This window comes from Staurois parvus, unplaced genomic scaffold, assembly GCF_062004578.1.
Source record: "Staurois parvus isolate SC_StPar_1 unplaced genomic scaffold, SC_StPar_1.0 ptg000172l, whole genome shotgun sequence".
NCBI lineage: Eukaryota > Metazoa > Chordata > Amphibia > Anura > Ranidae > Staurois > Staurois parvus.
Genome location: NW_028317968.1, coordinates 5,340,318 through 5,367,383, shown reverse-complemented (window position 1 = coordinate 5,367,383; position 27,066 = coordinate 5,340,318). Strand labels below are relative to the sequence as shown.

Sequence of the window (27,066 nt, the reverse complement as noted above, 5' to 3'; positions counted from 1 at the left end):
CTGTCTATATATGCATATTTATTTTGAATTCACACGTATTTTGAGTGATCTTTACACAATAATATACATCTAGGTTGTAAGGTCTGGTGGTTGTTTACCAAGTTTCTTTCTTTTGGCACAGAGATTGTTTGTTTGTTTTTTTTACATTGGTAGTCACTTGTTTTGATATTAAAACACATTTTTGGAATTTAGTGGCAGCACAATATCACTTTATATATTTGTGTGATTATATGTGGAAGCACATTTAGGTGAGTGCATCAGCTGACAAAAAACCCACTGTGAATAACTGCAGGCCAGTATATTAGAACACAGCTTTGGCAATTGTACACACTTTATTTTGGGTGATAATTTGCAAGAGAGACAGCTGTTAACAGAGGTCTGCATGAACTGCCATGTACTGTAGCTAACGTACAGAGTTGATTTTCACAGACGTCCAAAGTTTTTTTTTTTTTTTTTTTTTCCTGCTAACATAATGCAAAAATGACCGATCTAACCACAAATAAAACAAACCATTTCATGAGCTTCTTGCTGCCTGTTCCCTGCCCGTTAGGGTATCCTAATCCTGGTGTTAGATCTGGCAAACCTCCATCCATGTTTGCTCCCATTTTGCCTTATCCTTGTACACTGGGTGCCTAAGATCATATATAGCCAACGTATGAAGGTGGATAAGTTGCTCATTGTCCAGGACATCAGCTTTCCCCATGGATCTACTAGAGCTCATGTCTGCACCTTAGATCAAAGCTGAATGTACAATGTGCCCGGGCTGGGTTTCTCAGCAGCAGAGATGGGCAGTGATGTGTCAAAGTGTAAACATGTGATTTGTTGTCCCTCTGCAAAGTCTAACCCACTGTTCACCGCTGTTGCATGTAAAACATTTAAGTACAATTTTCATGCAACTTTTGAGAGTTCACATTGAAATCTATGGTCCATAAGTTGCATGAAAGTTGGACCAAAGTAGTGGTCGCACATATATGAATGGTTATCACTGGAAAATATGGGGTATGATGTCCAAATTCGTATGACAAGCCATACAAGTGTGAATGGAGCCTAAGACGGCTACCTTGAATGTTTTTTGTGGCAGTTTTTACATTTTTAGTTCACAAGTTTTCATGATCCGATGCAGTCATGGCTTTTCCTCCCTTAACTGTAACTTTACATACGAAGGCCAATGACTATTTTATGAGCATTTCACACACTTTCTTATTGTGTACAGCTGTGCAGTCTGCTACAGTACACCCATGCTGTATTGCGCACCTCAACGCACAGATGCTAATGCTTTGTGCATTGCAGAGTAAAAATGTCGCCAAGATCTCTTTATATATATATATTTAAGTGTGTGTGTGTGTGTGTCTGTGTATGGGCCCTTAAAGAGAACATAAAATAAATTCAAAGCCCCTATAGTTTCCATTTCAGATTTGCTTGGTAAACGTGAAAAGTAGTCTAGAGCTCCAGCTACTGCACTCTGGTAATAACCGAACATAGAGCGCAAAAAATATTTTTGTAAATGGACAAGTTGTTAGCAGTTTATCTATAAATCAGGAAATTTGCAGTTGTTATATGTGCTGCTTTTGTTGAAACATTTTGGACATAGCTAGTTCCCTTGCTGACATTTTCAGCACATGGCTGTTCTACTTATTGGGTCAGTGCCCTGAACAAGGGTGAAAATTAGGAAATCTGACTTGCCTGCTGGTATACATGTTCTAGGACGCTTTCATTTTAAAACTAGGGCTTGTCAAAATTTTACCATTATGGATAATTTCATCAAGCCGTTAATTACATACTAAGTTAATTTTTGTGCTTAGTGTTTATTTAGTAATCATCCACTTTAGCAGCACATACAAAATAAATGGATGTTTAAATTGGAGGGAAACTTTCCCAAAATGTTTACAAGGGTGGCGGCAAAAAGGTTGAGCAGACAGTTGCTAAAGTTAGATCAGTACAAGATTGATTGCTGATTAAATCTAAGGGCTACTACACTAAAATATGAGCTGTTTATTGATGCCAAAAGTGTTTAGTATGCATTCATATGTTCCCTTTACATTTTAGGACATAGTGGCATGGGTGCCTATCATGGCAAACACACATTTGATACCTTTTCCCATAAGAGAGCATGCCTCATCAAGTCTCTAGGTATGGAAAGTGCAAACAAGCTCAGGTATCCCCCTTATTCTCAGAAGAAATTGGATTGGGCCAAGTTTCTACTAACGGTTAAGTTCAGCAAGAAAAAACTCGGTCTTGTGCTCCTCCCATTGGTGGCAGTGGTGGTAGCTATCGTTTTAAAGGTAAGATTTTAGACTTCAGCGGTAAAAGGGTAAAAGCACTTTTACTATAATTGTCATGTTTACACACGTCCTTGTAGTCTTTTACTTGTTGTCTGGCTATATTGACAGTTAGGGCTCGTTCACACTTGGCTGTTTTACCAGCGCTTGCCAAACGCCCCTGTAGCGTTTGGCAAGCGTTCGGCGTTTGCGGAGCGGTTTTTAACGCTCGGCAAACGCAGCATGTGCGGTTTAGCGGCGGTTGCTAGGCATTTGCCGAGCGTGAAAAACGCCTATAATGCAGTTTGAATGGTGTTACCGCTCCGCAAACTCCCCGCAAACGCGTCGCCACTGCAAACGCCGGCCGGGCATTTGCGGAGCGGCACCATAGACTAGAATAGGAGGCTTCAACGCCTCCTGACTCGACCATTGGCGTCCGTTTTGCCGCGATGGGACGCAAACGCTCCCGTTAGAACAGCACCATGTGCTGTAATGTGCAGAATCGGCAGATGTGTTTGGGAAGCGGTAAAAATGCTTCCCAAATGCCTCTCTGCCGCCTGCACACAACGCTAGTGTGAATGTAGCCTTACAAATCTAGGCTTCCACACACATGGCTTGCAGCTTACTAGTGCATGGTTTAAATGGTACATGAAACCCAATAATGAAATTCTCCTATTTGATCCCTTTTGGTCTGTTAAAGTGGAGCTCCATCCAAAAGGGGAAGTTCTGCTTTAAAGACTGGTCTCCCACTCCCCATTAAGGATTGCCACCTTGGGGGGAACGGGTACCCAAAATTGACAGGTACCCACTTCCGCTGTGATCACCTGGGCGATCGGAAGCAGAAGTTGCCCCTCCCCGTAGTCTTCTGGGACATTTGACCGGTCCCATAAGACTACAGGACCATTCTGAAAATGCAGCACTACTTGCTCATGCGCAGTGCGCACCTGACTGTGAAGCCACAAGCTGTCACAGCAGGGTGCCCACACTGCAGATGGCGGCGCCAGGAACACAGGGATGAACCGGGCTGTGAGGGGGACACCGCGGGATAGAGGGACATGTGAGTGGCTGTTTTTTAAAAGTCAGCAGCTACAGTTTTTTTTCACAGTGTGACTGGAACTCTGCTTTAAGTGTTCCGTTGGACAGCATTTTATTTGTTCTGGGAGATGAGTGCAAAAAAATAAAAGTCTTGCCATAAATCTTGTCAGCGAATCACCCCCCCCCCTTCTCTCTGCCTGTGCTGCATTTTTATCTATTATATTGTTCTCTGCTATCTTTAAGGGCTACAGAGGGCATGGGGAGGTGTTTTTCCAAATTCTGTCTTAGGATGACAGCAATGCTTCTCCATGGATACAGTACAGAGTAAATGTTGATACTCCTGGACCCTTGAGGGCCCTTTACAAAATAACCTAGAGTGGGTGACTGGGGACAAAGAGAAAATTTATTAAATACCTTCTTCAGCTCTGTGTATACAAAGGAGCATGGGGAGCTCTTGTCCATAACGGGCATGGTATTGACACAGCTCCAGATGATCCACATTGGCTCACAATTGATATGATCCAAAAATATTTAGACAGAATAAAGGTGAATAAAGCACTTGGACTGGATGGCATACACCCACGGGTCCTTAAAGAATTGAGCTCTGTCATTTCAAAGCCATTGTTTCTAATTTTTAGGGACTCTTTAATGACTGGCATAGTACCACTGGATTGGTGTAAGGCCAATGTGGTGCCTATATTTACAAGGGGTCAAAATCTTTACCAAGTAATTATAGACCTGTTAGTTTAACTTCTATAGTTGGGAAGATACTGGAGAGTTTAATAAAAGACCACATAGATGAGTTCTTGCTGGAAAAAAATATTTTAAGCAACAGACAGCATGGATTCTTGAAAAACAGAAGTTGTCAAACAAATCTGATTTCTTTTTATGAGGAGGTGAGCAAAACCTTGGACAGAGGGGTGGCGGTGGATGTGGTATACTTGGATTTTGCTAAAGTGTTTGACACAGTTCCCCACACGGCTAATGTGTAAGGTAAAGTCTACGGGCTTGGAAAAATCTGTATATAAATGGGTAGAAAACTGGCTAAAAGATAGAGTAGTGGTTAATGATTCATACTCTGAACCTTGGGGTACACAACTGACAACCCTAGACCATTCAGTGTTGGGACCCTTACTTTTTAATATATTTATAAACAATATAGGGTCTGGGATTAAAAATCCCATTTCAGTCTTTGTAGATGACACCAAGCTGTGCAGTGGAATAACGTCCTTACAGGATGTCTCCAATTTACAAGCCGACCTCAATGCACTGTGTAATTGGGCAACTATGTGGCAAATGAGGTTTAATGTTGATAAATGTAAGGTTATGCACTTGGGGGCTAAGAATATGCATGCATCATACATACTAGGGGGGGTACAACTGGGGGAATCAATGGTGGAGAAGGATCTGGGAGTTCTGGTAGATCACAAGCTTAATAATGGCATGCAATGCCAAGCTGCTGTTTCTAAAGTGAGCAAAATCCTCTCTTGTATTAAAAGAGGTATAGTCTCCAGAGAGAGATATCATTTTACCCCTGTACAAATCATTAGTAAGACCTCATCTGGAATATGCAGTTTAATTTTGGGCACCAATTCACAAAAAGAACATTGGGGAACTGGAGAAAGTACAGAGAATGGCAACCAAACTGATAAGAGGCATAGAGGAGCTCAGCTATGAGAAAAGATTAGAGGAACTGAATTTATTCTCTCTTGAGAAGAGGGGATTAAGGGGGGATATGACAGTGTAGACAGTATGACAAATTGATAGATTCACAAGTTAGGCAACTCATGGTGCTACAAACAAGAAGGATCATCACTAATTTTAGCACCATGTGAGTTGCCTAACTTGTCATACTATCTACACTTAAAGGTGCTTCTTTTGATTCCTTTTTGTTTCCACATTGCTAGAGTCAGCTTCTGCTCTTTGGAAAAGCTTGCTCTGGTGGATGAATTCAGGGAACTTTGTGTTTATACACTACAGCTCACAAGGATATAAGACCTTTATTTATTACTAATTTTAGATAACCTTGTGACCGTTTGGCATTACATCCTGTGCGCCTATTTCTCATTTGTTGTTCAAGTATATTTTGGTAACACCCTACTTCTCACCCTACCCACTCAGAGCTCCACACCTGTAAACATAGTAATTAATGGGCTGCTTCACAACCTGTTTTAACACTTTTTTTTTTTTTGCAAATATTTGCAAAATGCTGGTAGAAAGCATTAAGCCAGCCCCATACATGGACTGAAATTTGACCGGTTCAGTAGGGACAGCTGAGATTCAACCCATGTATGACCAGGCTGATTGAACCCATGTTGATCCATCAATTGACTTGGGTACAACCAGCCTGTCAAATGTTTCACATTTGATTAGGCCAGCAGCTATAGCCACTAGCAGTAATCATATTCTACTGCCCGGGAAGGCTCCCCACAAAATCACTAGAGTCTACTCACTTTTTTTCTTTTGGTATCATTCCTTTTAATGGCCAGATCATCAAGATGCTGGTTTTTTTTTTGTTTGGTTGCAGCTCCCTCTCTGGCCAGCAAGGTTCTGCAGCACTTTTAACCACTTGCCCTCCAGAGGAAATGCAAAATCACGTATATATACATGATTTTGCGCAGCCCTGTCACCCTGTAGTATTGGTTCTGCTATAGGGCGGTTGGGAAGCGGTTAAGGAATGACTTCCATTACCTGCTTCTTGATAATTTCGCCAGTACGACAAGAGCCTAAAACACAGAGGTTTTCTTTTTGTTCTGTCTGAGTTTTAATGTGGATGTAAATTCCTAAGAGGGTGGACAATGATGACCAGAGTTGGCTGTTTCTAGAATATTGGTTTCAGAGCCCAGTTATAGGCACAGTTGTTACCATTTGCACCTTTACTAATTTTTTATATTACAGCCTATTATTCTCCTTTTTGATATCAGAATGCTTGCTACTACTAACCCTGTATCTTCTATATATTATCTCTCTGATGTGTAATTTTTCTCCCATTCTAGCTTGTTTGTTGATACTATGATAGGGCTGTAGCGCAGACATACCTTGACATTTGTGCAAGAAAGTCACAAGAAAAACTCCAAGCACCATTTGATTGTTGACGTAACATCCCCCTGGTATGAATACTAAAACAGCACTGTTTCCATTAATGTTGTTCCCATGCCTCTAACAGTAATACAGATTTGGAGGTTTTTACATACCCATTGTTTTTAGAGGATTATAATTCGTCTCCATCGAGGATGCCACATGGAATTGGAATTTCATGTGTTTATACAGCATATATTTTAATTTGTATTTGGTGTATATGTTACTTTAGGAAATGGAACATTTTGCTTATGCGTGCTGTATAATGGTTGTATTAATAATCCTTCTCTTCTGCTTCTCCCCCCCCCCCCCCATCTCTACAATTAAGCCCATCACAGAGTAAAACATGGAATTTCTATGTTGGACTTAAGTGTACATGCCTTCCGAATAATAATTTTCTTGAATGCTAGGATAACCGGTGTGTGGCCAGTCTGTCATGGCAGATCTGTGCAAGGGAAGAACTAGGGTGAACTCCGTCTAGTCCATGCACTTGAGTGCCTTGACGTCTGAGCCACTGGAGTGGCTTATGAGTGGCATTCCTTCTTTTTCTTTTAGTCGTACATATGTGGATACATTTAGTTAGGAGTCATACTTTCTGAACATGTCTTGGCTATTGGTAGTGGGATAGACAGCATATGGCTTTTGTCAGGTCGCACTAGCAACAAACTCTTATGGGTGCTCTTTAGGAGCTCAAATAATAAATACATTGGCAGCCCTCCCAGTTTCATGAGATAAAACAAAATTTTCCAGAAGTTATATTTAGAGCTCTAAATGGCTCTGATTCTAGAAAGGTTTTCCTTAGACTGCAGTTCTATAACATGGAAAATGACAGTGGGTATGAAGACCTCCTATTCTGGCTCTAGTGATAAATGGTGCCCTGTTCAGAAAAATATTACTACAGCACAGTCACAGTATGAAAAATCCACTTCAGTCCAAAGGAAAATTGACACCAGAGGGATGACCATAACATGCCTGCCACCAAGATATGTCCAGCTCTGGATGTTATCAGGGATGCTTGTATCTTTTAATAAGTATAATTTGCCTTTTTTTTGCTCATATATAATTCTTCAAATTTTTTGTTGCCATTTTGGGTTTTCTCAGAAATACCGCTGGGAGTTGGCAAGCAGAGGGATACAGCTTGCGCTGGCATTTCAGAGGCTGTTTTAAAACAAGATGGGGAGCAGATGACAGGAAACGGCATTCTTTGATACAGCAAGGTATGCAGTCCACAATAAGTGGGGGCATGCCCAGTTTTTGTGCTTTTTCTATGCTACAGTTTTACAGCTCCCCATATGTAAATTAAGAGACCTTTATTACCTTCTTCATAGGATAACAAAGTTAGTCTTTAAATTGCCAAGTAGCATATGTATTACAGGGGTAAGGTAGGAGTCTGCCTTGGTTGTGAATGTACAAAAAAAAATCACTTACTGTACTTGTAAGTAACTTTTTTATCCATGTGAGATTCTTGGCCTTACTAACTGATACATATATACACATATTACAGCAAACTGTTCTATAATGGGATGTTGTAAAGCTTTTGCATTATTAAAAAAACAGTTCTTCTTAGGTACCAGCATGTACTTTCTAGCGCCCCCTTCCAGAGAGCCTACCCACCTTACCATCTTTTTGTTTCTAGCAGGACGGGTGAGTTCAAGAAGGGCTGTCCAGCTCTCGATTTTTCTTCTCAAAGTCAGTGTTCTCATTTAAAATTTCAGGAGTCTTGAAGAACATGACAAGACCTTGAAAAGTATTTATAGGCACCTCTGTACCTGTTTTTGCAGCTTTACAACATTAATTCATTTTTAATGAATTAGAAGAAAAGTTGTTTTCTTCTAATTCATTAGTGTAGGTTCATTCAAATATGTCAAAAGCTCTCCACCGTTTTCTGTTCCAGTTTTTTTATTGAAAAGAAGAAAATGCAATCTGTTGAATGCAACTTGAAACAAGTTCAAGTAGTACATTTCTTAAAGGCACAGTAAGTTGAGCAACATAACAATACAGAAACAAGAAAAAGAATAAAGAAAATGATTAACAATCCTCCACAATGCAGTGCTTGTTAGTGTCATTGTCATACACAAAAGGGGTTACCATAGGGAGAGTCTCCCTCTTATACATATACTTCACCAGCCCACTTGGGGATCTACGTAGCTTACTTCATATAACGTGCAATCATCAATATATGAACGAAGACTTGAAAGAAAGCTCATATTCTTCCAGTAGTTGGAACCAAAGAACTATAAGTGCCATATCTGTGGTAAATGTTTAGAAGCTATGAGGTTTGGTCTACGTGTGGTATTAACAATTTCTTCTCAAGTCAGAATGTCTTATTAGTCTGTATAGGGGCTGCCATCCTAATGTGAAAAAGTGCAAATTTAGTTTGACTGACTGGCTCTACTCGGTCTTGATTCTGCCACTTGTCATGCATAACATAATATGTGTTAGATCAGTTTTTTTCCAGTGCTACAGTTTAGGTATTTAACTGAACAATAACTAAGGACCTCAAACCTATGCCATACCCTTCAATTACAGTATTGTTACTTGCCCATCTGGTTGGTAAATAAATGAGAAAGTGGTTGCTTTAATTCTCCTTAGTCTGATTTCCTCCCCCAGCCTGCTGATTAGATGATGAAGGAGCAGCAACACACTGATGCTTCTCTCTGCTTTAAAGTGACCCTGTCAGGTAGTAAAAAAATCAGACAAACCGTAGCCTGTGAAAGAAGCAGCCTAATACTTATTTCCCAGCAGCTGGTGTGCTGAATCTTCCCTCTCACTTGGGACAACACTCCTAAAACTGTGGAATAGTGTGTCCCCTGTTGGCCTCTGTGGCTTCTCTCTCTAACTCCTATGTCACAGTTGTGTCCTACAGTGATGTAGAGGTCAGCAGAAGGATCCACAATACAAACAAACCAGAAGAGCGCATACTAAGTGCACTAGTATTAAAAGCTTTAATGTTGAAATCAAATGCAAATTGTTCACTCACAAAATTAAAAGAAAAAACATGTACTCAACACTCACAGCATGAACTCCTCTCCGTGTTCACACTTGTAGTCCTGGATGGCAGGGCTGTCAGATGGAGGAATATCTGCAGTTGGAGGACAGACCAAATGTCTGTACACAGGCACAGTGTGTTGCAGAGGACCTCCTGGATGATGTCACATGCGGATGTGGCAGTGGGTATAGATACACATTTCGAAGGACCACCTTCTTTGTCAAGCCTACTAGGACACTCCAGCTGCAGCTTTTCCTCCATCTGACAGCCCTGCTATCCAGGACTACACATGTAAACACAGAGCTGTGTCCATGCTGTGAGTGTTGAGTACATGTTTTTTCTACTTTAATTTTGTGAGTGGCCAATTGGCATTTGATTTTAACATTAAAGCTTTTAATGCTACTGCACTTAGTGTGCGCTATTCTTGTTTGGGGTAATCTACAAATGACATACAATCTTGTGAGGGTCAGCAGCAAGAGGTGTTTTATTACTAAAATATCAATGCCTAGACTAAGGAATTGTGGTTTGATCAACTTTTATGGACATGAACTGTTTTTTTTTCTGATGGACTTGATTTTTGTGTTCATTCCACAAGTTCTTTTCATTTAGGTGTCCTTTTATGAAACGGAGATCAGCAGCGATCCTAAGGATCGTTGCTGATCTACAATCATTAGTGGTTTAGGAAACAGAGATGATCAGCGGAGAACATGTTCTCCACTAATCGTCTCAGCACATCTCAGATGGCCAGTGTATGAAGGAGCAGTCTCAGCCCTTCACTGGCGATCTGTGTTTTCCCTCCAGATTCTCCAGCCCAGAGCGGGAGAAACGGAGGAACCGCAAACGACGCAGTGGTAATTTACCCCTGCTTGGTAAACGGTGTTTGATTGATCTCTTACTGCAATCTCATGAGATTGTAGTAACAGCAGCCATTTTCCAGCATTCAAAGAGTTTGTAGATGGCTTCTCCCTTCATTCGGAGAAGCGATCTACACTGCTTCATAAAAAGGCATTCAGAGAACTCCGGAGAACTGAGCAGCATCATTCGGGGTCATTTACCGCTGCATGATAAAAGGACACCTTAGTCACAAGTATTTTGAGTGCACCAAAACAGTTTTTTTTTGTTTAGGAAACTCTATAGCCAGGCAGGAGACGCACACTGTTTTAATACACTAAAAGTTTTGGATAGCATTGGAAGCTCTGCATTTTTCATGTGTACACAATTTTGCCATGTTGCTTTATGATGCTGCTTTTCACTTTTTGCACTGTGGCTCCATATTATGCAGTGGGAAATTTTCCGGTAAGATTGCTGTAAATGGATAGCTGACAGGGCAGCAGTGATGTCTAACTTCTGCTGTTTCTTGTTCAAGGTGGACGTGGAGTGTTAAGTTAATTTATTTTCTCTAAAAGTAGTGCTTTGTTTTGCAGGTACTCTAAAAGAAGAAGCTGGATACGAATTTTCCAAGACCTCTATCCCTGCTTATTTCCAGTTAATCTATGCATTTCACAGAAGCACTTATTTAGCTTTTAGTTTTTTTACAAGAATATCTTCCTGAAGAAAAATTTTCTTACCAATAGTCTGATCTAAGATGCTTTTCCTAACCACTTAAACAGCTGCTGGTAATCTTAGAGGGCCAGTGTAACTATTAGTTATATTTTAGTTTATAGAATATGCTGGCATATGTAAAGCAGAAAAGTAACATTTTGTAAAAGAAAAATACAAACCTGTCTATTTGGTAAGTAAATGTGACATCAAACTTACCAACTTCAAAAGCAGCTTTCTCCAAGTAGATTCCACACTTGTCATTCTCATTCTTTGCTTTTCCTTTTCATCTACCCACAGCTGACACATGGTCTTGCACATAACGCATCCACTAGGTAGGCAATGAATTTGCATTTTAGCCCCACAGTGGCCCTTTCTACATTACCCCAGGACATTACTGTTGTATGGAGCATCTCAAAATTTCTAATTCTTCAACCTTCATAATCTCAGTGAATGAGCCTGAGAAGGAAAGTTGGACCTTGGTATCAGAGATATTGCTCCTGAAACTTTTGATAAATAAACCAATTCATCAGTAGTATCCATTCCTGAAATAGCTTAAAGTGGTTATAAATCCTTATATATACCCAGTGAAGTGACCAGTCTTAAGTGATCCACAGAGATTAAACAAATCATAAGTTGTAGTTGGTTATCTGTAGCCATCCCTTCTCTACAGTCTTTTAAAACAGATTTTACACAGCATCTCTCAGCTGTGAGAAGCATGTGGCAGGGATCCAAAGTTTCACACCGCAGAGCTCCATGAGGAGAGCTCTGAGTCCTGATTGGAGGGAAGAGACACGCCCCCGCCTTACAGAACATGCATAGCTGTGTATGTCAACCACAGGCTGTGTGCTGGAGATCTCCTCCCATCACTTACTATCTCTTGAAGTGGTGAAAAGAAGTGACTCATGCAGAGGAAAGAGGCAACAGAGAGAAATATCATTCAGTGATTCAGTGCTTTGGATAGAGATAAGTACATAGTATAGAAGGATGTAGTTTGTTCATAGTTTATGTCTGAGGTTTACAACCACTTTAAGGTAGCCTGCCCTTTTAATCCTTTCACTGCCAGGCCCTGCACTACACTTTTAAACTCAGGTGGCCAGACCAGATTTTTCACTTACAGCTTTCAGTTTGTTAACAAAAAAAATAAAATAAATTTTCTGAAAGCATAGGCCCAGTAGAATAACAAGAAGCTACTGATTGGTTTTGTTTCCACTGTAATTGAGCGAATGTTTATTCAAACAACATTTTTGCTAAAAATACACTAAAATCTTAATTAGATGAAACTCAAAATTCCTACTAAATCTAAATGCTAAAACTGTATTGGATTAATAAATATTTGTACATTTTAAATTTCTTTTTTTGCATTTTTTTTTTCCAAAACAGTGAAAATCAAAGGTTCATAAAACTGTAAATAAGCAACTTACTCTAAAAATTTGGAGGTTATCAATCTTTGCTTACAGCTTTCAAAGTTTGCAAAATACCATCCAAATCATATGTTTTCTAAAAGCATAAGACCGGTAGAATAAAATGAAGGGGCTACCGATTTTGTAGCAAATGTTTATTAAAACAGCGTTTTCACTAAAAATACACTAAAATCATTATTTTGGATATAAACGCAACACAAAGTACAACATTTCTTCAAAATTCCTATTAAATTTAAAAAATAAAACTGTATTGAGTTAATAAATAACACTCTGTGTGTGAATGAGGTATTGGGGCTCATTCACATGCACTGTGGCTTGTACAGTGCGCTACAGGGACATGGCAGCTGTACGAACACAGCCACAAATCCTAATTTGACAGACATGTGGGTGCACAGTGTCATTCAGGTTTCTGCACTTGCTCACCAGCGCCTTCACACCTGTCTAGCTAGGATCTGCGAATTTTTAACCACTTCGTCCCCGTACAGTAACAGGTGGCTACTGATGCACAAACAAACTGCTCATTTATATTGTACGAGCTACCCATGTGAATGAATGCCTAATTGTGTTTTTAAATTTTTTTATTTTTTTTTGTAATGTTTTACAGTTAGTTTTGGGAAGGGGGGGAGAGCATTTGGCGAAAATCAGGGGTTTAAACAGAGCTCTCAACCCTCTAGCTCTGCCGCCTCAGCTGCATATTATAACTATTGAACAAGAAGTACTCTGTAGAGTGGCTTCCTGTTCATTCACAAACTGAAGGTTAGTAAATATGGTTTACAATGCTTCAGTTATGAATGAACACAGTGAGTCATCAATCCCATTTAAATTATTATAGTTATGGGTCAGTCCAGCCAACATTGATACCTTGTTTATGAATACATATCGATAGGATAATTGATAACTAAAATACATGTCTCCTCACATCTTGTGGGGGATTTCGCTGAGCTTTGCCCTCCAGTCATTGAACTGCTGTTTGATTTTTTTTTTTTTTTTTTCTTTGCATATTGTAAAATGAATCAGACATTTCACAGGGAGCGTAGATTAGCTAGGGCAGGGAACTGAACCAGGAGATCCCTCTAATTTCTTATGAGAGCTTTATGTAGGAGGTTGAATGCTTCAACCAGCCAACACTGAACCAAACCTGAAAATGGAACTATTGAAGTGCGTTAAGAATCGGTTGAATTTTCTGTTTCAATGTTTTTATTGAAAGTTAACATGTGACTAGGTAGCAGTGTAGCCATAAGACCTTGATGGAAATGGCAAATGGAGCTCGCAACGCAGACGAGACACAAAGGAAAAAAGGTATACATTAACAACATGTATGGTAGGTTAGGCAAACCTAAATATAGAAATTGTACCCTCAAAAGGAAAATCAAGAACAGGAACAAAGGGATGTATATGCTGACTCTGCGGGAGAAGCTCAAGTGGACCAGAGCCTGATATCTGCTCTATTTTGCATTAGCAGATTAGCGGCACAAGAAGAACAGAGTGCTACACAAAGAATCGATTGAATTTTCATATTAAAGTTATAAGCAATACTTTCATCCTCTGTATATACAAGGAGTTTCATTATGAATTTTTTTTGTACTCTAACAATATAACATTCCTGCTGTCAATGAACTTCAAGAAATACAAACCTGATGACTTTAATTGAATATAAATGTATTTTAGAGTGTTTTACTACACTGTCATATAAATAAGAGTATTTTAATGATTGCTGTTATAAAGTAAAGTTTGTCACAACTCTGCTCGTCTGTGGTTTCATTTATGTGTGATGGACGCTACTGTTAGCTTCAAAAATGGAATATGGGGGTGGGTGGGAAGAAATGCATCAGATCAACTGACCCAAAAAGTATATATAATATGCACACACTTTACATCCAATATATTTTATCTGTTTTTTATATGTATTTTGTCATTTACAATTATCTTTGGTTCAATTGCCATATGGGTTGGTGTAATAATAAGAAAAAAAATCTTATTTTCTCATCTGATTGTAATTCTCTCAGCGCATCTTAGCTTAAAATATAAGCCACAGCTACTGTAGACAAAAACAGCCTGTGCTCAACATGTAGATCAGCCATTAATACCTACAGTTGTTTGGTGTAGTTTAAAGTGAAGTTACAAGGAGTTTGTGGGGTGTGTCTCCAGAATCAGGGCCCTATCCATGCAGATATTAAGCAAAGTCTTTTCTTTTTTGCACCTTCTGGGACATAGAGCATCTACAAATCCAGTGATTTATGCTGGCACCTTTTAGGTGATTGAACACTAGTGAAAAAAAGCAAAGACAGGAATTCCACCCCCCTCCCCCACATAAAAATAGCTAAGCTGGAAAATACACTGCTCAACAAAAAAAATAAAGGAACACTTTTTAATCAGAGTATAGCATTGACCAGATCAATATCCCAGGAGTTTAATTGACTCAGTTAAGTAGCAGAGGGGGTTGTTAATCAGTTTCAGCTGCTTTGGTGTTAATGAAGTTAACAGGTGAACTAGATGGGCAACAATAAGAAGACCCCCAAACAGGAATGGTTTTATAGGTGGAGGCCACTGACCTTTTTTTCCCCTACTCATCTTTTTTTTACTGTTTTTCACTAGTTTTGCATTTGGCTAGGGTCAGTGTCACTACTGGTAGCATGAGGAGATACCTGGATCTTACAGAGGTTGCACAGGCAGTCCAACTCCTCCAGGATGGCACATCAATACGTGCCATTGCCAGAAGGTTTGCTGTCTCCCAGCACAGTCTCGAGCATGGAGGAGATTCCAGGAGACAGGCAGTTACTCTAGAAGAGCTGGACAAGGTTGTAGAAGGACCTTAACCCATCAGCATGACCGATATCTGCTCCTTTGTGCAAGGAGGAACAGGATGACCCCTACAAAATGATCTCCAGCAGACCACTGGTGTGAAAGTTTCTGACCAAACAATCAGAAACAGATTTCATGAGGGTGGCCTGAGGGCCCTACGTCCTCTATTGGGCCCTGTGCTCGCTGCCTGGCACCATAGAGCCCTGAGCACATGTGACAGACGTGAAAGGGTCTAGAGAAGCTGTGGAGAATGTTCTGCTGCCTGTAACATTGTTCAGAATGTATATTTCTCTTTGTGTGAGACTCTGGGATCTCATCCTTCTTGTTATGTGATTAGTCCTATTCTGGCCTTCCTTCAGTCAGCAGTGGCCTTGAGTATGGTCATGAGTCAGATATTGGCCTTGGCTGTTATTTTGGAGACAGATTGCTTCACATTCTTCGGTGCACACTTTCGTTCAAGGTGTTATGCATATTGTTCCACCAGTTAAGACACTTTTGACTCTGACGCCATGGTCCTTAGCGTTGTACTTTTCTATTTTGCAGAATTTTTCATTTGAACCCATTTGAGATATTCCTTTTAGCTTTTTTTACTCAGAAAGTTATTTTTCTGATTGGACATTACTTCGGCTCGCAGAGTTTCAGAATTGGCTGCTTTTTCATGTAAGTGGACATTTCTGGTGCTCCCCATGGACAAGGTGGTGTGAGGGCCCCTGCCATCCTTTTATCTATGGTGTATTCTTCATTCCATCTTAACCAGGATATTGTAATACCATTCTTTGTCAGAATCCCCAGATGACGGTACAAAGTTTTGCACACTTTTGATGTGGTTTGTGTCATCTGGTCTTACCTGAGCTCACCTGCTATTAATCTGGCAGTCAGATTATTTCTTTGTGCTTCCTGAGGGCCCAACAAAGGGTCATGGAGCTTCTAAATCTTCCATTTCTTGGTGAAGCCAGCAATGTATTTCTCAGGCTTATGTCTTTTAAAGGGTGATATTTGACTTTTTCTGGTGAAAGCCCATTCTACTAGCAGTGTTGGGACTTCCTGGACTATTCATCATAAGGTTTTAGTAGCTTGGATTTGTAAAACTGCTATCTGGTCTTCAGTTCTTACCTTTTTACTAAATTTATCAGGAGGATGTTAGTGCCGGTGAGGGTGTGTAATTTGGTTGGCATGTTTTCTTTTTCAATTATCTTCCTTTTTTGGGGTTGGCAGTTGCTAGTTTGTTCCTGTGTGCCTTCCCCTCATTTCACTGCTTTAGGAGGTCCCTGCCATTATGAATTGTAAGGTTCTTTGTGTCCCAGGATATATAAAAAAAAATTCAGTTTTTTGGTTGCCTTTTAAATCATTTTATTTAAGTACTTGATTGGACACAGAGATCCTGCCTACTTGCTGGTGGTTCATGGCTTGCTACAAAAACTGGAGCCTGATATTTTTGGGCGGTATACCAACTATGACACTTTTTGACTTCGATCTCTGGTCAAGGACTCTATTCCAGACCCCTAACCCTCTTTAAACAACTGTAAAAAAGGCAAAATTTGTACCCCATTTATTCAGTTCCATGTGCAAACTGCTGAACTCTCCAAGGAAAGACTACATTCCTCTGTACACCCGAAAATGGGAATCTGATTTGCAGTTTTCCCTCTCAACAGCACATAATAATAGGGTTATCAAGTTAGCCCATAGCTTTTTCATCACCACTCACTTTCAGGAAAAGGTTATAAATTGCTATCTAGAGAGAGAACCTGGTACACTACTACATATTGTCCTTCTCTAGAAAGCTTTTTGCTTCTATGGATCCCTAAAGCCCACTGTTCCCGGACATCACAGAGCCAGTCCAGGCTCTCAAAAAGAACCCAACCAATTGGTTGGGATCCACCCAGATGCCTGAACCAGCAGCTGGCTCAGCCTCTCATTGAGCCGCTGAGGATCTGAGGCAGCTGCTCCTGCACCCTCCACAGCCCAGCACTCCAGTGAGCACTGGAGGGGCAGAGTAGAGGAAACAGTCCCTGGCTCTCTGCTCACTGAAGGCTGGGAACTGAGCAATCAGCAGTCTTTGATCACTCAGTTTTCAGTGTTAGAAGTGGCAGGGAACAGATGCAGCATGGGACTGATCCTGCATTCAGGTGTGTATATATTTTTTTTTCTCCCTAAAACCCATACTTCTCTTTTAACAATGTTGTCTTTTAGGTGACATCCCTGCACATTGGCACGGACCCTTTGGGCTACCTGCTACACCTTAAGCAAGTACCGCTGAAACGTTCTACGCACTCTTTGACTGCTCAAATGCTGAACGCAGCTTGTGCTTGCAATCCAAATTTATGGAAACAAATGTTCCATAGATCTAATTTCATTCAACTTGTAGAACCAGTATCTTAAAGTCGGTGGGGAAGTTAACAGCTATATTCCATACCAAAGAAGATAAATTTTGCTCCTATGGTCAGCTTGCACCTGCTCTTCCCAATACACTGGCCTGGTTTCTTAGGCCTCCAAAATGTAGGTGGATAGGATGTGCCTACTGGTAGGGACCTTCTTCATGATTCTAATAGCTACCTAGGGGATCTCGTATGAAGGGTGGCTATATTACCTCTCTTCTTGTGTTCCATTCCCCCTTTCCATTCTATTTTGGGTGTTTGCTTGACTTAGGTGTTTTGGTTCCCCATTATATTTGGGTGGGTTTTTTTTTTATTTGCATAAGAACATGGTGGGGAGGGAACTTCTTGTCTTTGCTTTATTTTTTCTTTCTCAGTGTTCAATCACCTAAAGGTGCTGGCATACCCTATCATTATGAATTTGGCAATCCTCTGTGTCCAATTAAATACTTAAAGAAATGGATTTTTACATGTTACTAAAAATCTGACTGTTTTAAAACAATTATATACTGTAACTGCAGTTTGTTAATTAAAAATCATCTCTCACCTGATTTTTCATTGTAAATAACCATAACTTTTTTTTCCAAATCAAGAGAAGCACATGCACGCCTCTGCATTTTTCATGTTGTATTGTATTTTACATATCTTACACTTCTATGGAATGTGCTGTTACTGGAAACTGCAACAAAGGTGCATCAAGCAGATTTGTTTACATTTTCAATCATCTTTATTAAGTAATGTTTTTGCAATCATACACATTGCTGGATTTAGTTTTACAAAGTCAACATTAGAAGAAGTCTACCGTGAATGGACACAAAAGCCCTACAGTATAATATGGTTACAAAAAAAGTTTGTGCTCTATTATCGTAACCTGAGATAGGAAAAGAAAAGAGAACTAAAAAGAGGGGAGCATGGAAATTAAGTGTGAGTGGGGGAATGAGGCAGAATTGGGGGGGGGGGTAGATTAGCCAGGTTCATAGAATATAGGGGCATAATAGCCATATCAAAATTCAAGTATGTGTTGCTGAAAAGTAGCAGGCAAAAAATGTGAGACCTACGGTTCCCCTAATTTTTTTTTTTTTTTAATTTGGACATGGGTGCTGCTCCGTTTTGCTGTTAGTTCTTCATTGGGCAAAGTCCAAGAGCGTCTAGTTTTAACCTATAAAGGATTGTAGACAGCTAAGCGTTGGCTGCTGTTTATTTCATGGCTGCCAGCAGACTGCTTTTGTTTTTTTAATACACAGGAATAAAGTGCAATATTGTAAAAAGGTCCTTACTATACAGTACTCTATACAGTAACTGTACTGCTGCTGGTGGGATTGCAGCTAGTACTGTTTAACAGTCAATTTTATAATAAGTCCAATGAACAAAGTTGAAATAACTGCAAGCGCCTCTAAACTCCGTCGGATGATGAGCCACTTCAAAGCTTGCCAGTCCTGTTCTACCACCTCTGGAAAATCTTGTTGGAGCTCAATTTCACTACTGCTGGAATGTAGGGCAGCATAGTTGGTCATTTCCCTGTCCTCTGTCAGGAATAATAGAGACAAGTAACTATATAATCCATGACAGAATTGAAGAATAAATAAAAGACTGAATTATATATTTATTTTTTTCATGTCTTCCCAAGGCTGAAGCAGCAGATGATGGATTTCTGTAACCTGGCTTGAACTTTCAGCAAAATCTAATTTTCTATTGCATATCGCTGACTGCAATCACATTAAAATAACACAATTGGCAAAAATGTGAAATATAAACGTCATGTTGGATCTTTGCCCTTATTCTACCATAATACATTAAGCCTAGGTTCACACTATTGCTGGCTGTGTGGCCTTCATTTGAGTGGGCTGCGGTGCAAGGCCTGTCATGCATGCACCTTTTTAAAAACTCAGCCACAGGGTAGCCACGTGGACTTTTTAACCATATGACTTACCTGCAGTTCTCGCACCTGCAAACACGCTGTGGGCTGAGAGGCGTGGGGGTGCCATTCAGAATGAATAGCAGCCCCACGCATCTTGTAAGAGCAGCACGATTCGACTGCGGGTGGTTGCAGGTTTGGGAACAGGTGAGATTCCAGCACCCGCTAACAGCCCGCACACTGCGTGCAAGTGGGAACCTAGCCTTAGACTAGTAAGACAAAGTCCAAATTAGACACAAAACCAGACCAAAGTTTGCTAATCTTTATCTCAGAGGCAGCCTAAACTTGGGCTAGTTTAAAAATCCTTAATATTGGAATGGTGCAATACATGTTTATTTCATTAAAAGGAAACAACTATGGATCTGAACACTTTGAATAATTACTGTAGATGTGATGATGCTTCCTCGGGATTTGTTCATGATACCCTGGGCTCATGAAAGGAAATCAAATAACATTGTGCACAGGGCCATATTTACCAAGAAAACCTAAAAGGGTTGTTACTAAAGACACCAAAAGTTGTGTACCTATAGGCTTCAGTGATGAAAAGTTACCTCTGGCTGGGTGCTATTCAACCAAAAAGGAGTAGTGCTGGATCTTGGAATGGTGGGTCTGCCGAGGACAGCACCAGAGAGAACACGAAAGCTGCATCTTTTAAAGGCCAAGTTTATCTTTATTAAAAAAAGTATTAACTGCACATGTTTTTTTAGGAAAAAAATGTGCATTTATTATCTTGTTTTCCACAGGAGCTTGCAAAGCAAGTGTGCAATGTTAGGGCCTTACAAACGTCCTCCAGCGCTCTGCATGTGTCTCTGTAGGGACTTTCAGTTGGAAAGCCAGAGGAAGTGTTAATGGACTACGAATGTGGTGATCGCTGAACGTGAATTGCATTGAGAAGTTTGACTCCTGCAGTGGCAGACAGAACTTGCAGTTCATTCATACACTCTGTGAATGGGTGAACTCGGTGTCGGTAGTGACTTCTGTAAGAAAATGGAGAAGCCAAAATGTACAGTTCAGAAATGTAAATATTTCATGGTATTGGTATTTTCTGAATGAAAGGGATAATTATTGAATGCCTTTATTTGTAACTGATTTGCTGCTTTCTTCCAAAAACACCTTGTAGAATTTTAGACAGGAGCAAAAGTGTTTTAAACACAAAAAAATTGACTTTTACATATACAATTCTACAAAATCGATAATAAAGCAAGTGTGCTTGTACATTTTAGGCCCCCCTGCCTGTGCATTGAGCATTACACTAAGGCCATCCGTTAATTTTGTATGCAATATTTTTAATGATGCAGTTCACTACAATCCACAGGGGATTTCCATCTGTGTGTTGTAGACAGTGTTTCTATTGTACTTGTGCATTGGGGTTCCATTTAGAATAAATGGCAATACAACGCACTCAGTGAACTGAAAAATTTAGTCAATAAAATTAGCAAATATCGCACAGTATGCCTCTGCTGCTCTACTAAGCAAAAATGTGTATACAGAACAAAATGTACTGTAGCTCCCCCCATATCGGTGTATAAACTCTATGTAGTTTATACATAGATACGCTGACTTCTCCATCACGTCCAACAATGCCACCATCAGGCCCACTCCGCAAGCCAGAGCACTTGGTGTCATACTAGACTCCAATCTATTCTTCCAGCCCCAAGTCCAATCGCTAACAAACTCATGCAGACTCCACCTCCGCAACATCGCCAAAATCCGCACGTTCCTAACCCCGGAAACCACTAAACAGCTCATCCACTCCCTCATCATATCACGACTCGATTACTGCAACTCCCTCCTCACTGGCCTGCCTCACCGCAGACTATCCCCGCTTCAGTCGATCCTGAATACGGCAGCCAGACTCATCCACCTTACCAACAGCTCCGTTTCCACCACCCCCCTCTGCCAATCCCTCCACTGGCTTCCGATTGCCCAACGGATCAAATTCAAAATGCTTACACTGATGTACAAAGCTGTCCATCATACTGCCCCAAACTACATCACCGACCTAATATCCAAGTACCACCCAACACGTACTCTTCGCTCCTCACAAGACCTCATACTCTCCAGTTCCCTAGTCTCCTCCTCCCGTGCTCGCCTCCAGGACATCGCCCATCCTCTGGAACTCCCTACCCAATCCATCAGACTATCACCTACTCTCCTCTCCTTTAGGCGCACCCTGAAAACCCACCTCTTCAGGGAAGCCTACCCCGCCCCCTGCTAATTGCCAATCTCCTCCACTCTTTCTACCACTCCATCCCCCACAGCTTTTCCTCCTGTACCACTATCCCCTCCCTCCTAGATTGTAAGCTCCTAGGAGCAGGGCCCTCTAACCCCTCGTGTATCGCACTGTATTGTTTATTGTACTGTCTCATGTATTGTCTCCCATTGTAATGTACAGCGCTGAACGAACTATTGGCGCTTTATAAATACTGTATAATAATAATAATGTAGTAACAAAACATTCATGTATACTGGTAAGATTGTTTACATTAAATTGATCAAGTCTGATATTGTATAAGGACTAGATTTCGTTACATTCTAAATCTACAGACAATCACAAGACATGTATACTATCTTACATGTCAAAAAGATTTGTAATTCTGTTCAGCAGGGTTTCTGTTTTTCAGTCACCCCGGCCATATAGCAGTACTAGTCCCTGAATTCCTGAGGCTTCTATGCAAACTGCATTGTGATTGAGCAATATATACTGGTCTAGAACAGTCATCACTAAATTGTGGACGAGTAACTGTCCTGCCCGAGACGCTACAGTCCTGCCAATTAGGAGCTGGTTCTTCCCCTTCACCGTCACCACCGCTGACATTCCCACAGGATGACATTGGGATGCAAAACAGTTCTGGATGAGGGCAGGAACTGCCAATTTTACTTTTCAAGTTAAGCTGCGGGTGATTGGTTGCTAGGACACAGGGCAGTCCTAGCAACCAATCACAAGCTGGTTAACAGGAAATGTGGAGCTCTGGTCCTCCATTCAGAACTGTCCTGCCTTCTGGTGTCATCTCTAGACCTGCTGTGTCTCCTGTCCTCAGCCCTGTGTAAGGTAGGCAGGAGAGAAGTACATACTGCCTGCTATAACCTGCCTGGACTTTATATGTATAGACCACCTGGTTTTCCACCCCCATATTCATCATCAGAAACACAAAGACCTGATCTCATTTCAAGTGAGGTGGAGTCTCCTTGATCTTATATATGGTAATATATTTTTTACCCTTATATTTATTCTATTCAGGTAATTTGTTTGTTATTCATGATTTATATTTACACATTCCTAGAATCACTTGCTATTGTGGATCCATTTCCATTTGGGGTGGTCACCCAGGAAGGCTCTACATATATTTTTTCATGATGGTCAAGCTCATGAGAAGGTAATGGAATTATTAGTTTACCACCAAGTATGGTTATCCTGTTTTAGTACATGATCAGTGCATATTTTTTGTTTCCACTACAATTATCCCTCTTTGGTTTCCATTATAGGAAGTCATTCCATTTATTGTGGTGTTTACCAAAGAATATTTCTGAAGAATGATCTCCCTATCCAGATACCATGTGGAACCTTATGGAATTCTTTGATTTTGTAGTTAGGGAACTTCATTGCCTTATGTGGATTCCTTTTTGCCGACAAACAACCAGATTTGAAGACGTCGAATGTTTTTTAATTTTTTGATTTTATTAAGATTTGTTCATCGTGTCAATGTCTAACCTCTGTATGATCTATGTGATCAAATAAAATATTTTTGTAGCTATTATCTATGCAGTTACATTACTCCGCATGGGTTTTCAATTAACCACTTTTTGCAGGCAGTGTTGCACTTGTCACATTGCCATTTTTTCTATTTAGTATCTTGGGTTTATAAATCCACATTTATATTGTAAGTGAGACGGAGATATCATTATGACACGGATATACGTGTCAAATTAGGTGGCTCTTTTCTTTTTGTTAGGAGAGAAGGCTATGCTACTGCTGTGAAGGATAGGGAGGAAGCAGGCGGTGATATAAAGGGGGTGGGCTGAGGACAGGAGTCTGAAGGAGGATGTGGGTGATATAAAAGGGGGGGGGGGCTTACGACAGGAATGTAAAGGACTATGGGATAAAGATAAAGCGAGCGCTCAAGAATCAGCTGCTGAAACACTCTAAGGAATCACTGGACCTTGTAACAAGAATAATATATATATAGTGCAGCGCTGTGATACTAATATAAAATATACATGAATAAAAGTTCATATAGTCCTTTACACAATAAAAGTGATCCTGAACAAAGAACATGTGAAGGTCTCTTCATCGTTTAGATGACTGGAATCAAATAGAAAAAATGCGCACTCACCGACCGCGCATTTTAAATGCGCATGTATGCAATATTATCCAGATGATCGGTCAGGTATGCGGATCAGCAAAACACATTGGTCATCCCCCTCAAGTAACGACATCAGCCTTGGGTGCAGTGATATATCTCCAGGTCCAGAGAGCCCTCTTGCCCCAAGTGATAAGGTGGATAGAGATCCCTCTCCTGGTTACAGGTACCCCAAGAATTGGCTGCTGCAAATCTGGAACCCTCCAACAAGAGGGTCAAGAAAGGGAATGCCAATAGTGTAGTATGTTCAAAACTTTTATTGGGTCAATAGTAATACTAGCCAGGGTCACATGCATATAACAAATACCGTCAGCGATCAGGCGGACTGGTAAATGAGGGAAATGAATAAATAAATAAATAATACATGCACTAACCCGGCAAAGGTAAAAAATGGAAGACCACCGGACCTCCCCGTGGTCCCAGTGGTCAGGAAGTCACACTCGCTACTGGCTCCTCCTGAGGCCTGTCATGCTACGGCACTTCATCAGAGGGTGGACGCCACTAGCAGTGTGACAAGAAAGACTTCCTATTTAAATGCGGTTCGCGCATGCGCACAAATCCCGCTCTGTCGTTCAGAAGCAGAAACGACGAACTGCGCATGCGCGAATAGCCGCCATTTTGCCGAGGATTATCGATGCGCGGAAATGAACTGCAAATGCGCCACCCGATAGCCGCCATTTTGCCATGGATTTTAAGCAGTGAGCTGTGTAAACTGACAGCCACTGCTATAGAGATGAAAACAGGGCACATGAGACTAGTGCCGATTACCCGGGGCTGGTGACAGGACCGTGATTGATCGGATTGGAGTGATAATCATCCGATCTAACCTCCCCCCAGGGCAATTGTCCAGGAACGTAAGCCACTATTTAAAGGAGAGGATATATCCAAGTATATAGAGCCAATACTAGCAAAGTGCCCCAGGGACTGTTTAACCCCCTTTTGGTCATCCATAAGGGTAATTTCATCAACTCCTCAACGTATACTATTATATCCATGGCATAGGTGCTAGAGTGGATACTAGAGTGGATTATCTATATAGTAATATAAATAAACATTAATTATGCGAAAAACAACCTCCATATTAAAAAGTTTCAAAACGCACATAGGTATTCAAAAAACGCACACATATTGAAAACGCACACAGATGTTGAAAACAGGTGGCATTTCCTGTTGACATAAAATCTTATCGTGAGTCACCAATTGTCGTGGATCATAAACCGTAACCAGTAACCAAAGGTGCTCCACATCCAGATGCTGCATACTATTAAAGTTCAGAAAAAAGCACTCTACAGACAATTGGTACACATACATCTATTTCTATAGCTCCATATCCTAGAGATACAGAAAATATGAAGAAACGAAATATAAATCTATAAAAATGGAAATATATGAAGATATAAAAATTTATTATATAGACTAAAAGTGTAAAAATGAATAAAAATGAAAATAAAAATGAAATGTAAAAATGTAGATAAAAACCTCAACCATATATCAAGGCATGTGGTTGAACCCAATGGGGAATATATCATTGTCTTAACTATTAGCAATGAAGCAGTTTATATCTACCTCAACATTGTGTCCATGAGGGTAAAGGGTGCGTAATTCATAGACCCAACGGGTCTCTGCCTGAGAAACAGTTCTAGTCTTATGGAGTCCCCTCCAATGCGGAGATATTACCTCTATACCCATAAATTTTAATGAGGTAGGATCCTTATTATGGAAAAGCCTATAGTGGTTGGATAACGAATGATCCTTGTAGCCTTTCCTTATGTTCGCCACATGCTCACGTAGGCGGTCCCGTAGGCATCTGGTTGTCCGTCCTACATACTGTTTCTTACAGGGACAACTCAGAAGGTAGACCACAAATTTACTGTGACATGTTATGAATTGCTTGATATCATAAGATTTCCCAGTTGATGATGAGGTAAACGTATCAATCCTCCGTTTACGGGTATTGTCACACCTACATATAATGCACTTATTACACGGGTGGAATCCCTTTAGTTCATTGAAAAAGGTCAATTTAGCAGGGGGGTTCACCACGTTTGGTGCAATCCGATTTCTAATGGACGGGGCCCTTCTAAACATAATCTCAGGTTTATCAGGTAGTATTTGTGATAAAACAGGGTCCATCCTTAAAATGTCCCAATTCTTCTTAATCAGTCTTCCTACTTGTCTGTATTGCACTGAAAACGTAGTCACAAACGGACATACTCTCTCATGTGTTCTTTTTGGTTTATATGAGAGCATCTCATTCCTGTCAAAACCCGCAACCTTCGCCAGAGAATCATCAAGTTCAGTTTCTCTATACCCTTTTTCAAGGAATCTGCTTTTTAGAATATTCGCTTGAGACCAATATGTCTCTAGATCTGTACAGTTACGCCTTATCCGGGTAAATTGGCCTTTTGGTATGTTATTAAGCCAATTTGGGTGGTGGCAGCTATTTACAGGGATATAGCTGTTACGATCGGATACCTTAAAAAAGGACTTAGTAACTATCCTCCCGTTGCCATTGGTTAGTGTAAGGTCCAAAAAGTCGATCTGGTGTCGACTATAGGTATAAGTCAAGCGGATGTTTAAAGTGTTATTATTTAGTGTTGTAAAAAAGTTATTGAGTGCATTTTCCTCCCCATTCCAAAGGAGGAGGATGTCATCTATATATCGTTTGTACAAAACCAGTTCTGGCCAGTCTCTGGCATAGATGACATCCTCCTCCCACCTGGACATGAAAAGGTTTGCGAGGCTTTACTCCAGCTGACTATATGGGGGAGGTGAGTAGGCTCTTGGAGGATGAATCCACCTATAGGTTATTACCTGGTAACCCTCTTATAGGTTACAAGAAATCACTTTTAACCATTATTAAGAAAGGATTTGAGAATGGGATTATAAATAAAAAAGAGAAGGCTTTTCTGTGCCCGGTGGCACCTAAGCTTCCTATATTATATATCCTTCCGAAGGTGCATAAAGACCCGGTACATCCACCGGGACGACCTATAATTAGTGGTATAGGGTCGTTATTATCAAGGATCGGTGAATACATCGATTTCCATTTGCAACCACTAGTTGCTGAAACACCTTCATTTCTAAGCGACACCAAACAGGTCCTGAATGAAATTAAAACAGTGAAGATATCACCTGGTATGTTCTTGGTCACAGCGGACGTCAGCTCCTTGTATACAAGCATTGACCATGCAGATGGCATGGAGGCCGCAGATTTCTACTTGACTAATCATAGTCACTTACCAGACATACAAAGGTGCTTTATTCTGGATCTATTGCACTTTGCTATGTAT

The 27,066-nt window shown here is 40.5% G+C and overlaps 2 protein-coding genes and 1 long non-coding RNA gene across 6 annotated transcripts in view; 2 read left to right on the top strand and 1 right to left on the bottom strand.

The window, feature by feature from the left end:
• Window positions 1-27,066, top strand: part of ALDH3A2 (aldehyde dehydrogenase 3 family member A2) — a 132,242-nt gene that overhangs the window by 39,028 nt on the left and 66,148 nt on the right. Inside the window, exons 10-12 of one of the 3 annotated variants that reach the window (XM_089676618.1) lie at window positions 2,047-2,282; window positions 7,473-7,588; window positions 10,785-14,068. In XM_089676618.1, the coding sequence (XP_089532744.1) occupies window positions 2,047-2,282; window positions 7,473-7,538 (302 nt within the window). In that variant the 3' untranslated portion in view covers window positions 7,539-7,588; window positions 10,785-14,068. Of the gene's footprint in view, window positions 1-2,046; window positions 2,283-7,472; window positions 7,589-10,784; window positions 14,069-27,066 lie in introns of those variants that run through there. The other 2 variants (XM_089676619.1, XM_089676617.1) reach the window with 2 other exon arrangements.
• Window positions 18,202-27,066, bottom strand: part of LOC149462616 (multidrug and toxin extrusion protein 2-like) — a 70,392-nt gene continuing 61,527 nt past the window's right edge. The window contains exon 17 of one of the 2 annotated variants that reach the window (XM_089676615.1): window positions 18,202-19,022. In XM_089676615.1, coding sequence (XP_089532741.1) covers window positions 18,823-19,022 — 200 coding nt within the window. In that variant the 3' untranslated portion in view covers window positions 18,202-18,822. Of the gene's footprint in view, window positions 19,023-20,061; window positions 20,390-27,066 lie in introns of those variants that run through there. The other variant, XM_089676616.1, reaches the window with a different exon arrangement.
• On the top strand, window positions 18,462-23,170 carry LOC149462617 (uncharacterized). Its single transcript, XR_016312626.1, has 2 exons — window positions 18,462-22,789; window positions 22,899-23,170. It is a non-coding gene; the product is annotated as an uncharacterized LOC149462617 (long non-coding RNA).